We start from the raw sequence: 15,418 nt of genomic DNA, 5'->3' as shown, positions 1-15,418 counted from the left end.
GTTACATAAATGAATAAATTACACGAATAATATTCGCATATAATGTGTCATAATGTGTCATAGTCGGATTTAAATCGAATCTGCAATCGATCTCGAAGTTATTAAATTTGCATTTCCATATAATTCATTATACATTTTGGTATTCATTGGAAACAACGTTCTTAAAATGTACAAATATTTGAATATTTGAAATTTCTTACGTCATAATCATTGGAATTATTACTTAAAATAATAGAACGATTATTTCGAAAATATAAATTAAAATATTCTTGTATAAATTTTGCAACAATTCCTTATCTTTCATTGCAAATTGTCATAATATATCGTTTAATTTACATATTTTTCGTACATGATATATGTTCCTTGTCGTTTCCTTATCCAATCCATATCGTTTAAAAAATAAAAAGAAATGATTGTTCGTAGTAATTGTTAATCAATTTTGCATTTTATCTATGCATACATGTTGTGAATAATATAAAAAATGAAGTAATGCGATAAACTTGAAACGTATAAATTTATGTCTTTGCCTGCATACAAGTATTCTAATGGATACATTTATAGAGTAAATTGCTTACCTGTAGTTTGCTTACAGTCACTCGCAAAAGTCTTTCCACTATTCTATGAAATTGATTTTTGTGTTCACGTAATTTTTTTTGAAAAGATGAGCGTTACATTTTTTTTTTTAAATCAATATTTTTAATTTTAAGAAAGAGTATAAAATATTAAATATTGAACATCAGTAAAATTTCTTTTCATAATTGTTAAACAACTTATAACTTATAAACAAATATCACTTATTGTGTCATTTATTGATTGAATTACATTACTTCGAATTTTTAGAAATTGATAACTTTAGCTACTCGAATTCAAACGACAATTTGATTTATTCAGCTTTCGAATTCGAGCAACTTGACTAATATGAAGGCTTAATCGATAAGAAACAAGAGCGACCGTCTGTTACAATCCGGTCAGCTCGATCCATTTGTCCTCCAGTAAATTCTACGAGTCGTGGGAGTGACATAATGCTCGGGGTGCCGTTGTTGGATCAACTTGTCTCTCTCTCGAGGAGAAAGTCTGCTTTTCCATGCGCCATTTTCCAATTCTCCTCGATTGCACCGTCTTGCACGATTGTGCAACAATCTTCCGTGCTCCCTGTAATATTCGACGAAAGAGAAGGAGAAAAAAGAAACAAAGTGATATTGAAATTAAAGGAGAAAGAATAAATAAAGCGAGATGAACAAACTACCAATTATGAATTAAACGATTAAACGATTCTATCTATACATAACTTTGTGAAATATGTACTTTTACTATTTATTATTCTTTAATAATTCATTTATTATTAATCTAATTCTCTTTAATTTCTATCATATAATTATCCAAAAATTTCGATATTTCTTCAATTCTGGAACACAGAATATTGGATGAAAATCCAGGATTATAAGAGAGAAAAAACGTATAATATCATTATACTTCCTTTAAATCAAGCAAAAAAAAAAAAAAAAAAATAGTAGAGTAAGAAAAGTAGAAAAAAAGCAAGGTACAGGGAACACATCGATAAGTGATACGTAAAATATCACGAGATGGGGATGGGGGGGATGGATACGATGATGGTAATGGTGTCGAGAGATACAGGCCGGATATCTATTTAGCCAGTTTCACAAGAATTTAATAAGTTCGGTTGGTGGAACGGTTTAATAAGAGACTTTGTACACAACGTTTTGACATCTGGTTGGATGAACTCTGGTCAGGCCGATTGGCTCACGGATCGACCTAATAATTCGGCCGATGAACCAGTGGGATGGGATCGTGGCTCATAGCTCGAGCACATCCGGAACTCGCGTTCGATGAGAAGAGTTCGATGAGAAGCGAGCCGTATTGTTGGAAATTGAGGAAAGAGAAGGAAAGTTTTCGTATAAGTTGGATGGTTTTATGAGTTTGACTCGTGGTATATTTCCATGGGAAATGGAAAGTTTTGGAAAGTTTCGTAGAGGGAAACGTTATTGAAGATTATGCAGAGATAGAAAGATCGAAAAATTAGAGAAGATTAATTTGGTATCGTTTGCGTGAAATTTTTTCGAGATTGTAGGGAATTGAAAAATTTGATCAACGTGGTATTGCATCGGTGAGAATATTGCGCGAAAGATTTCGAAATCGATTCATTTTGATTCATACTCGTTCAATTTGTATTTCCATTAATAATCTATTGAAATATCGAATGATGAATTTCGATATATTTATTTATACGGTAAAAGAGAAAATAAGTTTGATATAATAAATAATGACACGAATAATTAAGAAAAAAATTTTTTAATGAATGAAAATTGATTCTAGAATTCCGGTTTATATACTCATTTATAATCGTTTTGCTGTAATAGTGATAATCTTAACTTATGTCCATCATATAAATCAACATATGTAACTTTGAACATCATTTTAATTATACAGACTGGTGTGAAACCTTCCCATTAATTAATTTATTCATTGAATTACAAAATATGATGTCACGAATTTCATCTTATTAATTTTTCTCTCTAATTTACTGATTTTTTCCCCAATTTTTTTCTTTTTCATCTAAATTTCAACAGTATCGTACTATCTATCTATAGTATATAATATGTGTATACATTTACAATGTACATTTACTAAAAATATTACCAATAACACTATACATTTATTATATTTATTATATATTAATACATTTTCGAAATTATTTCGAAAAAGATATTTAAACTATTATTATCGAATATTATATATTTATTAATATTATTAATATTATATATTATTATAAATTTTCAATCTAATTAACCAAATACCTTTAATTACTTTCTCTGAAACGAGAAACTTCAGTTTGAACAGATTTTTACCTAACCGTCACCTTTCTTCTCCTTCCAACTTACCCAAACTTGACAACTTAATCGATCTTTTTGATCGGTCGTACTTGTACTGTGCATTCGTAAATACCAGCTGTCAACTCAAAGAAGATTTGTCGTTATTGCGTTAGATTAGGAAGGCAACTTCATCTTGAAAATTTATATCGATCCAGTGTGATGTAGTGCCGGTGTCGAACGCGACTAGCTTTGACCCAGTAATTTCCTAACCAGTTGACGACCAGTATTGAATTAATTATCAGGTTTGCGCACCGGATGTTTAGACGTTAAAAACTTCGATTACGGACGTGTAGACGTAACGTCCGAAAATAAGCTGCGGGGCCTTCGAATTTGTGGCTTTTCGAATGTTCCTCGAAACCATTTGAAAATATTTGTTTTTGTAAAAATCGAAATCCAATCTTATTTTATAGGCGATGATGATGTAAATGTGATGCATTTGAAATTGTGTGATATATTGATATGGATAAATTGATTATCGCAACGTTTGATGAATTTTATATATATATTTTTTGTTCTTTGGAAAATGATTTCACAGTTTCTTTTTTTTTTTTTTTAATTAAAATTTGTGACAAAAATAAATTCAAAGATTTGGCAGAAATTGTTGAATATATTTTGTGTGATAATTAAAATGATGGAGAAAACTTTTGTCAGTGAATCACTAGAAGAATTATAATGGTTGCAAGTTGGATTAACGGAAGGAATTTATAATGTTTCAGAAAATATAGCTCGAAAACCTCATTAAGATTACAAAATACGCACAAAGTTGAGTGAATGCATAATATATTTATGCAAAATACTTGATACTCTCCGTTCGTGTCACAGTATACTTCTTTTTTTACCTTCTGAAGAAGTGTGTTGTATAATACTTCAAAGCGATGACAAAAGAATACTAATATCGATAAAATCAATACTTATTTTCATAAATAAGTTTGCCGACTTCATTTTAATAATTATTTTACATATTGGCACGGACCTTCTCTATATCTTATTCTACTATCTTCTCTTCAAATGAGCTTAAATTTAAGTGAAATTTAAATAATTATATATTTGAATTACAATGACAAATCTACAAATAATTAGAATATATATTATCAATCTTTGTTAATCTTTTCAACTATAAATTTAACATGTATGTATATACACAAATAAGTTTTTCGAAATTCTAAGATACAATTCGTATTACTTTACATCCAATATTTCTTTAATTCTTCTAGAGATAAACCGATATTTTTTATATTCTTAAAAAAAAAATATATATACTACGTCAATATTCTAATATAGGAATTTTCTAAAATAAGATGTATATTCAGATATAAATTTAAACATTTTCACCATCATTTATATTCGACGAATAAAATTCTGTTCAAAAAATACTAGTTCCATTGGCCGTTTTTTCGAATCTCATTCCAATCAATGATATGTAAAAGGTAGTGAAGATTCAAAAAAATTCTGAATTTCGTATCCGTTTCTCCATCGACGGCGGATTCCTGCAATCGATCGGATTTCGTCGAGGCTTTCGTTGTAGAATTGCAACGGAAACGAGCGTGTCACATAATACACGTGCGCATAATCGAGCCATGATCCAGCGCGCTTTGATTTACATATAACCAACCGGTCTGGATCCCTTTGGTATTATAATGATAATCGATCTTCGTATTTGGATGAAAACTGTCGTTGTACAGCTGTAAGTAAGTATTTAAAATGTAATGCAAAATTGTGTGGGCGGATCCTGATCGTAGAATGGGATCGAAATTGGATGATTTGATGCATGGTAGATTGTAAATAATATCGTGTATTATTTCATGTAATGCATTAAAGTAGAAATCGTTATATGACTTTATTGAAATAGAATTGTAATACGATAAATAGATTATAATACTTCATTGTAATATCAAGTAATTCAGATTGGACTTCAGAGTAGATTTTGCCTTGCAAATTGCCTATCTCCACCATTTCTTTGGTTTTCAAATTGGCCATTTTCGATTCATTCTTATTTATGGCCAAGATGCAGGACACTATGTATAATAATAAGTCGTATGTGCCACTTCATCGAAAAATCAAGGATGAACGTCTACGATTGTTTCTAGATAAATTTAGAAAAATTGTTCAAATTGTTTTTAAATGGAGAACGAAGAAGAGATTCTTAATAATAATTGGACAAAAGGAAATTGAAGATGTTTAAAGAATCTAGAGAGAGATGTGTGATAATTGTTATAGTACAATTATTAATTTATGTTTAATGTATATATATATATATTATTATTTAGCATTCATGAAAAGAAAAAATTATTCTATTTCTACTTTAAATGTAAAAATATATAATAATGGATACTCTAATGAGAATTATTTAATTGTGGTTTATATAATAAGCACTCATATTCATATTTAATATTCAGTTATATAAAGTTTCTATCTGCAAGTAGCATAAATGATTCTCTCTTATTTTTAAAATCGATAAAACAGTCAATTTATATCAGTTACGTATTTATAACTGCTTCGATTCGTTTTCTGCAACGATTGTTCACATCTTTGCTATTTCGATCGTCTTCTTCTTAATTTTTTCTATTCTTTTTTTTCCCGCCATGCTTTAAAATACATTATTTATGAGAGTGTTGTAACATTAAAATATGTGTATGAATATATGTTCGCATTGTGTGGTATAAACGCGCGTACATGTATTCTGTAACGTTACAATAAATCATAGATACTATAAAGTACTTTTATCGTGTATAGGAAACTTGATCGAAGCTTTACGACGTGTTCAGAGTTTAAAACGAAAATAAACACTATAAAATATCATGTCAGTCTCAAGGTAGCAGTGTAAAGCTTTATATCTCGACACATATTTTCGAAATTCGAAGGCCGGAAACCTTTCCTTTTCTTTCCTTTCTTCCTTCTTTCTTTCTTTCTTTCTTTCTTCCTTTCTTTCTTTTTTTCTCGTACAATGAACTTCAACAATTGATAACGTATGTATCAAATTTAATATATTTTTCAAATTCAGACAGACATTCATATATTTCTTGAATTTATCAAATGAACAAGTTCTATTTTCTTGAAAAATCGTAACACAAATTAGAAAGTATCGATTCTATTTGTATTTGCAAATACAAATATAATTACCATTTAAAAAGGATTAATTAAGAATTAATTATTTTCCTCAGTCGAATATTTACATTTAAATATCTGTCATTGAAAAGAATGAAGAATAAAAAAAAGAAAGGGGAAATTAAATTAATTTATCACTTACTTACTCACCATTGTTTTTATATCCGTTTTTTCATTTTTATTAGATCTCCTATTTTGTATCATGTTGCATTACGTTATGATACATTGTGCAACTTGTTGTAACAGAATATTGTAAAAATAATCGTAGTATTACTAAATAAATAATTATAGGATGTTACATAATTTTTTTAACAGCTTCTAATTCATTAGGCAATTGATGTTTTACAATATGAATGAATTTTGTATATATTTTACATGATATAGATTTTTTTCCTTAAATAATCATTAACCCATATAAATGTCTGTCGTAATTTCCACATAAAAAGAGATTTTGAAATAGAATTTAATTATGAAGAGAAATTAAATTGATTGAGAAAATATAAATGAAAATTTAACATAAATTAAATGTAACAAAAAAAGATATATTATAAAACAAGAAGATGAAGAAAAGATATCTTCTTTTTATAATATTATTTTAACTACTTTCTAAAATAAATAATTTACAGTGAAAATAGAGATTAATTAGTGTCAAACTTTCAACAATCTTGTGATAAACTTGTTTACAACTAAAACTTCACAATTCTATAAGACAGATAAATTTGGAGATTCAAAGATGGAAGGAAAAAAAAATGAGAAAAAGAAAAAAAATAATTCTAACATTTTTTTCTTATTTTGTTTCAGGTCACTTGAAGTGTTCGAGCAACACGGTGTGAAGCATTCAGAATTGCTAAAAGCTCAAAGGATAGCTGGTGGTTCTGGATTAGGAGGGCCTTTGAGATATCGCAATGTCATTCTATTGTGGATCAATTGTGACATGGTAAGTGAGTTTTATCATTTTTTTTATTGATTATTCCGAGTAATAAATTCAGAAGATTAAATTTATTATATAAATTATTCCATAAAGAGAACATAGTATAAATATATAGCATATGTAGATAGATATGTAGAATAAAGATAAGAATATAATATAGAATAAATAGAATTATATTTGATATTGTATAAGAAAATTGTGTTAATATTCTTGGGTGTATATTTTTAGATATTTTTTTACTTGATATAAAAAAAATTCAAATTTTTCATTTATCCTTCAACAAATTTTCAAATTTCATCCAAATCATCGCTATTTCTCAAATTATTATCGATTTACAATTCAAATTTAGAATTATCATCATAAAATTATTAATATTTTTCCGTGATTATTTTTTTCTTTCATCTTCTTAAAAAAAATCTGAAAAAGTCCTGGCATATTTATTAAAGTCTTTACGTCATTGTATAATATTAATATTTGAAAAATTTATTGAAAAATAGATAATCATAGTATGAGATATAAGAAGAATTGTTCACAGAGAGGAATTAATTAGAAATTTAATAATGTTGAATATTTTAATTATTTCATAATTATGATATAAAAGATCTGCAAAATAATGATTAAATAATACTTTTAATCCTTTATTCGAGATCGACTGGAAGGATGAATCGTTTTCAAGGCTGTGCAACTCGTCGTATACCGAGTTTCATAACATTGTGCTACTTGATAAGAGATAAAATTTATCGGTTGACCATTAAGCTTGGTCGCGCTATTAACGCGCGGTCCAACTCTAGATAATTCGTCCATTGAGTTCTTTTTCGTTACGAGGTTGGATATTTGTGACGTATAAAATGATGATCGCGCGCTTTGATAATTTTTACATAAAATTTGTTTGGAGGAAATTCAAAAATTAATCGATTAAATGTTGGATTTCTATTTTTTGCTTCCATTATTTAAAAATTTTTGAATACGAATGTATACATTGTATATCATCTTTTTTTATCTAAATTATTAATTACGCAATCGAGATATAATTAATCTGATATGAGTACATCTTGGTTTTCCTAGTGTAATTTAATAATTTAAAAATAAGTTATTATCAGATTCTAAAAAAAATTCTTTTTGAGAACTATGAAATTTCCACGATGATTCTAAAACGTGATCGTATCATGAATAATGATGAATTTTTGAATTTATTTGACAAAAAAATAATTATAATACGTTCTTATAACATCATTTATTCCTTGATAAATGATAAGTTTTATCATGTCCTTCGGTTTTTCGCTGTTTAGTTAATCGTTCTTTCGGACACGCCAAAGTAATCGATTACCTTATCGTTAATATTTCATTCTGTATTCCAAATACAGATATGACAGTTGAAAAATTTTGAATTTGTATTATAATGATACGATTCATTGATGCAATATTTTTTTCATTTTTGAACTTTAGAAAAAAAAAAAGAAGCATTTTAATGTCAATTGGAAAAAAAAGTATTAATTTGAAAAGAGATTTTGGACGGATCTGTTATGGATTTGTCTAACAATTTTGTTTATCGATAGTAATTTTTAACTTTTCTTTTCTTTTTTTTTTTTTTTTTTTTTGAATGTATTTTCGTTTCAGATAGCAAAAGACCATGAACACAATAGATTTATTGCGCGCGCTGACGTATCAGGTGTGTCTTTAGCTTAACTATAATAATTTGTAAAATTTTTCAATCCACCCAACATTTGCGATCAATCTTTTTACTTAGAATAACAGTGTCTGGAAATGATATCTCAGCGTTGGCTTTATTACATCGCTTCCTCAGAACTATTTGCAATATAAAGGGGGAAAAATTGGCCTGTATTTTTCTTAGAATCAACTTTTATAACATATTTTTTATCGCACGATTGTGGTACTCGTAGAGAAATTGACTTGAACACTTAATTCATTCTGAAAATACAAAATATCAAAATACAAAATGAAACGAAATATTTTGAATAACTTACTTATTTTAATTTTATAAAAAAATCGTGCGTCAATATTTTGAAATATCACTTTCAAACTTCCTATTCTTTTTCGTTTTTATGTAATTTCATTATATATATATATATTGCATTATATTTTACTCAATATTCAATCATATTACAACAATCAAAACCATCTCGACGATACCTTATCCAACATTTATGTCTCGATTATTACATAATCTCGTGATGGCGTTTGTCACGGGGTTAAAATTTGTGGAACATTCATTGACACGAATACCTGAACACTGGAAATTAGCGCATTCCAGCGTGTTTCGTACTTCGATTTCGAAATTGGAAATCGATCCATCACCCTTGCAGCTCTGCACTCACCAATGGATCTGTTGAGGAATTTCTTTTGATTGGGTAGCGAGAGATCGAAAGACAAAGACAAAGAGAGCGGGATAGAGATCGAAGCAATACTTTCCCCGAAGGGATCGTTGAGTAACACACCTAGGCCTACGTGCGCGAATAGGTGAAAAATTGAGTAATAATCGTTGCACTCTTGTTTCGCTCACGCTATCGTTGCCAACCTCGAATAGTTTCACTGGATAATTTTCATTCGGCCGTTTTACACTGGGATTATGACTTGGGAAAATGAAGAAAGTTGTCTCAATACAGAAAAAGTTTTGTTTAAAAAAAAAAAAGAAAGATTGATTGAAAAATTTTCGATTCGTTGAATCGATTAACCGATCTTCGACTACATCTGAACAAATTATAATAAATATTTATCACATGATTTTGCTCGTGCAAAATCGTTCAAACATCGTATAGATTTTTAAATTACGAATAGTTAGAGTTTCCGATCTCCTCGACTATTTAAAAACCAAATAACCAGGCTCCAGTGCCTATCAGTTCTTGCTAATTTCCAAAGGGATGACTTGTCTCTTTTCGCGCAACTTTCTCTGAAAAAGATTTTAACAGTGCTCGATCTAACGCTCGTCCACGGATCGCTGGCTGCCGTTTCGCGAGCTGGAATGTCGGATTTTTCTCTCCCGATCGAGAAAGACCTACCTTCCACGAGCAATCCGCCACTCACGCACACCTCCATTCCCGAGTGAGTGAGAGGCGATACCGATTTGCTTTTCCCGTTATTGGCCTCGGTTGAATCCGATTCCTTCGTGTAACCGTGTCACCCCGAAAATTCCCTTCGATTTTCTATCTTTGTAACGAGTCCACAAATTGTGAAATTTGTAGATAGTTTTGGAATTTTCGTTTCAATGTTTAATTTTAATGGAACTGCGTATACGTATTTATCTTTATTGAATAAAGATAATAGAATAAAGTTTAAACTATACATTCAATAATATTTAATTTCGAAAATTAATTTGTCGAAGTCCTTCGAAATAGTTAATCTATGCATTTTCAATTCTGATCGAATATTCGTAAACGATATGGAAGGAAAGGGGAAGGAATAGATATCTCGAAACTTTGAGAAATTTCGGCGAAATTTACATCTTTATCAAATGGTATAAAGACATTAGAGCTACATCCCTAGACAAATATAAATAACAGTACGTTCCACGTAGGTGTAAATATAGCTGTACAGAACATCGATAGAAATAGTACCCGTACAGACGAAGTTCCGCGTATTTTGTGTTCGTTTCGCGATAGTCGGTCGCTCACTTCGCCGGCGATCAATTACGTCCATTCTCGAATTTACGTCACTGGTTTCGTGAGGATCTATACAGCTAGGAATGGGATCAAATTCAATATAATATACATCTATACCGAATTCAAGTCGATCTCGATGCAGAAGTTTCATTTTTGTATTTATTCGATTGCCACTCTTAACAGATGACGTTCCATTTTCTATATTTACAGAGTATGTACCGGGATTGTTTCGAATTCGTGTGTGATATATGTGTCAGATTTTTTTTTGTAATATCGCACTGTGCATTGTTTTTTAAATGGCTCTTTTTTTCTTTTTTTTTTTTCATTTAAAAGATCAATAATATTTTTAGATATTTTGTAGTATATTCAAAGATCAAGGTATAAATCATATCGAGATCGAAAGAATCCTTTAGAAATGAAATTACTAATCGTATTTTAAAAATTGACTTTGATTTATTATATTTTTTTTTTTATTTATTATAAAATAGTATTATAATATTCATTATTGGAAGAAAGATTAAGAGGTTAAAATTTATCGCAAGGAAAGGAATAATCGAAAAATTATTCTGAAATTATAAATATAAAAAATATAAATTTTCTTGTATGTTTTATTATCTTTTATTTTCGAATTTTATTCCACATTTTTTACTTACTTTTGCATATAATATATTGATTATATCATTGTATCATCATTCACAGAACACCTCATATATTATATTCGATTCTATCTCTACTTATATTTTGGAGTTCAGCCACTATGTAAGGGTTGTTCCAAAATGCAAAGGGAATATTTTATGTATACGAGAAGCATATTTGTGACGTCATTTAAGAGAAAATTTTAAAAAAATATTTTTTCTTTACAATTTTCTCTTCGTATGTTTGTATGAATAATTTATGAGTAGTTTCATCGGTGCAAGAGATTGAGAAGGATAATATGATAAGAAAATAACAGATTTATGATATTTCAGAAAATTTTTATGGGAATATTAATTTTGGATAAAATTAATTATATTTGATTAATATTTTAACGATGAAAAAGGGAAAATTTTAGTAATCAGGAACAAATGAAAAGAATATTTTATCATTTGATTATTACGTAATTATTTTAAAACTTATGAAAGAGAAAAAACGTTCCTTTTTGATCACGAAGGATTCTTTTGTTTAATTTTCTTCTTTTTTTTTTATAAAAAGGAACTAACGATTATTTTAACAAATTCTTCACAGTAGAAAACACGTATATTTTATCTTGATAAAATTCTATTAAAAATTCCAATTAAAACTTGGAATATATTTTTATAATTTTTAATAGATATTCAAGAGTTATTTTTAATGATTCTTCAAGGTCAAGAATATATTTTATTCAACTTATGCTAGAATATAACATTTTTAATGGTATACTGTGATCACAAGCTGTCTCGTAGAATGAATCGCGGAAGTAATTTGTCGATGTAGATCAGTCTGCGTTGTGGAACAAGAGGGAAATGGGTCGGATTAAAATAAAAGCCTGACTAAGTCCACCCACGCTGATGATCTAGCTATCGCATGGGATCCTCGAGAATTAGAGCAGACAGTTACATGCTCCCCAAAATTCTCTAATAGAAAGCGAGATTATTAGCAAATTCCTATTGAATTAGTCAAGAGCTTGAAGAACTATAAGATATCTTATACGAAGAATAATGGCGGAATATAAAAAGTACAATTTTACTATTTAAATTGAATGCAAATTTTGAAATTAATTTATTTATATTTATATCGTTTTAAATTTCATTTATTTATGTTTATTCGATTAATTTTTAGTTACGTTTTTTGATTAATTCAATTTAAGATATCATCTCGTTTAATATCATATCTGATCGACATCCAATTTCGTGATGGAATTATATATATATATTTTTAATTATAAATTTTAAAGATTTTGTTTCATAAATTTTAATCAATTAGTACATGCACGCCATTATGCATTGGTAAGAAAAGAAAACATGAATTAGTCAAAAGACAATTTGATTTAATTCTTTATAAGTTTTGTGTTTTTTTTAAATATCAATTTTTTTTATGAAGATGCTAAAATCACAATACATGTTACAGATAAATTACATAAATTTATAATATATACAAATTAATAAATAATAAATAAAATTATATAACTGTCTCTATGTTACACAAAATATTTCTTTGTGATAATTCACACACTTTAAATTTTCTCCAAAGCAAACAATTTATTTATCTCTAATTTTTCTGACATTTTTTTTTTATTTTAAATTCCTTATTTCCAAATTTTTGATAATATACATTCACTCGAGAGAAATGTCATTATCTTAATTAACAAAACTTTCATCAATTATATTTTCCACGAAATTGTCGATAGTTCTTCAACTTCTCGTATATTTTCGATAAAATAGAATATTCGTAATTAACCCACATTAACAATTGTCATCAAATGGCAAATACTTCGTGATCCATATGGACTACAACAATCCAATTTACTCTTCGTCGTATCTCTTTCACCGTCTAGTACACTCTACTCGCGTGTGTGAACATGGAGTTTCCTTCCGGCGGCCAAGAGGAAAGAGACTAGGGAGAATAAACGTTCTCTCACGCGCCTCTCTTCGCGAGAAGGTTTTTGCACCTTCGCGAACCTCCTCGTAAGGATGAGAAAAAAAATAGGAACCAGTCTCAGTGGCTAATTCGTGGAACGGATAATTATTATGGGAGGCATAAGTACGCTTAAGTGTGTGTAAACGTGGGCATCCACGATTCTCGATGCGTCAACGACGCATGTGTATACGTACAAGCGTATTTCGTCCAGTTCGTGGAATTCTTGGTTGTGAAAATAATTTTTTTTTTCGCCGATTACGACCTGTTTAATAACTTCATCACGGAAATAAAGAATCGGATAATTGGTCATTAAGGGAAACGAATTCTTAAATTCAATTAAGCGTTGTATATTTTAATATTCTCGAAATGATCTGATTTTGTATTGTGGTTACATACGATTCTTTTCATTTCTTATAGGCTACGAAAATATTTTCTGTGAATTGTTTTATATTATATATATAAGTATATTTGGAATTTCATTTATTTTATTATTATTAGAAATATATTTTTATCATATTGTGTACAAAGATGCTATATTTCGTTCAACAATTCTTTCATTATCTTTTCAATAAAATTTTAATGTATTTTCGTATCCTATTTGTCAAAACGAGTCGATTGATATAATTATAATATCATGGTTTTGCTAAGAAAATGTGTCTAACATTATCTATCATTATTATTTTTCAAAAAAGAAATTAATAAAAGGAAAACAAAATTTTAATTATTCATTAAAACGAGTAATTTCGTGAAAATTATGCATGGAAACTTTTATTATATTACTGTTTTACAAAAAAAGAGTGTATTTTTTCCAGAAAGATTTCAAGGTAAAAATTTTATCTTATCCTATTGGTAGGATCGTCGAATAATTTGCGAAGTTAATGTTTATCTTTCATGTCAGTAACATGCTCTTTGACGTTTCGATGATTATTTATTTGCAGAATTATCGACGATTAACATCGTTTCATTTTTATATTATTAGATCGAAATATTATTTTCTCATGGACAGTAATTCTAATTGATTATATTTAAGTTGCGAAGTAGTAAATATTTCTTAATTATGATCGCAATCCGATCGTATAAACGTTTACTTGTTTTTATCGATCGAAAAATCGATGGTGGCTTGAATGAATATGAAGAATTGGCTCTTCATTGAGATGTTTTATACATATAGCATTTTGTCTTGTTGATTTGAACGTTTATCGATGATGAAATAAACTATATACACGATACAAATTTTTTTAGAGTAAATATTTCTAGTATTGAAACAATTAATATCATTAACAAAGAAAATAACTTGGAACTGAAAATTCTTATTCTATTCGCTGTATGTACATTTATTTTCATAATTAATCAGAAAAGAAAAATAAAAAAAAAAAAGATACTTAAACACAATTCACGTATAATACGAAGAATTTCATTCACAGTTTTTTCACGTTTCTTCCTCCAGTGTATAACTCGTCTTAGTTATCTGGATAGAGATCTCCCAAGCAGGAAAAATACTTAGATTTTTTTCACAATTTCTAAGTAAGAAAGTCTTGAAACGTGTTTGAACATATTTAAATAAAATATTTGAACAATGACATAATTATTCTAGAATACTGTATCTATTGAACTGAGCTCTTCCTCGAATCATTCTTGTCTTAAAAAATCCTTAACCCCGTCATAATTATGAAAGAAAATTTCAAATTAATTTTCTCAATATATTTTCCATCATTGCTTCTTTCTTCAATTCACCGTTCCATTTAATGACTGGATGGATTGCCACACCCACATAGTGCACGTAATCGTATCACATACATTTGCATAATTACATAAATAATAAAAACGAAAAGAAACTCCGTTACCTCCCTCTCTTTCTCTTAAACCCAAATTAAGCCCCATTCACTCGTATATGATCAGCAACCAAGCAGCACCGATAAGTATTCAATAACAATGAGAATAATAAAATTAAAGTTTGGTTTAAAAATGTCTACGTAATGTCTACGATCCAAGCCCCATTCACCATTTCCCATCACTAGATATTTCCATCATTCGAAAGTGGTAGTAGTAGTAGTAGCAGCATCGTAATATCGCGAATTGTTATCTCGATGCATACACTCGCAGCAGTAGTAGTACATACGCGACGAAGCTCGGTCTCATTCGACTCGTTCCGACTTCCACTTTCTCGTCTTCCCTCCTCTCTGACGTGTTACGCTTACCTAGCCGCACGACGCGACGTGCACGTGAACGTATCCGCGTTTTTACGTGCAGTCCTCCTCGCCAGTGCGCACGCGTACGTG

The 15,418-nt window shown here is 29.0% G+C and overlaps 1 protein-coding gene across 2 annotated transcripts in view; it reads left to right on the top strand.

Moving 5' to 3' along the window:
• Positions 1-15,418, top strand: part of LOC108002361 (tRNA dimethylallyltransferase) — a 116,580-nt gene that overhangs the window by 62,510 nt on the left and 38,652 nt on the right. For both annotated transcript variants that reach the window (XM_017064006.3, XM_062081675.1), the window contains exon 4: positions 6,798-6,933. In XM_017064006.3, coding sequence (XP_016919495.2) covers positions 6,798-6,933 — 136 coding nt within the window. The remainder of the gene's footprint in view (positions 1-6,797; positions 6,934-15,418) is intronic.

Source organism: Apis cerana, linkage group LG11, assembly GCF_029169275.1.
Source record: "Apis cerana isolate GH-2021 linkage group LG11, AcerK_1.0, whole genome shotgun sequence".
NCBI classification, from domain to species: Eukaryota; Metazoa; Arthropoda; class Insecta; order Hymenoptera; family Apidae; genus Apis; species Apis cerana.
Note: the sequence above shows the minus strand (reverse complement) of the source record. Positions and strands in the feature narration are given on the sequence as shown.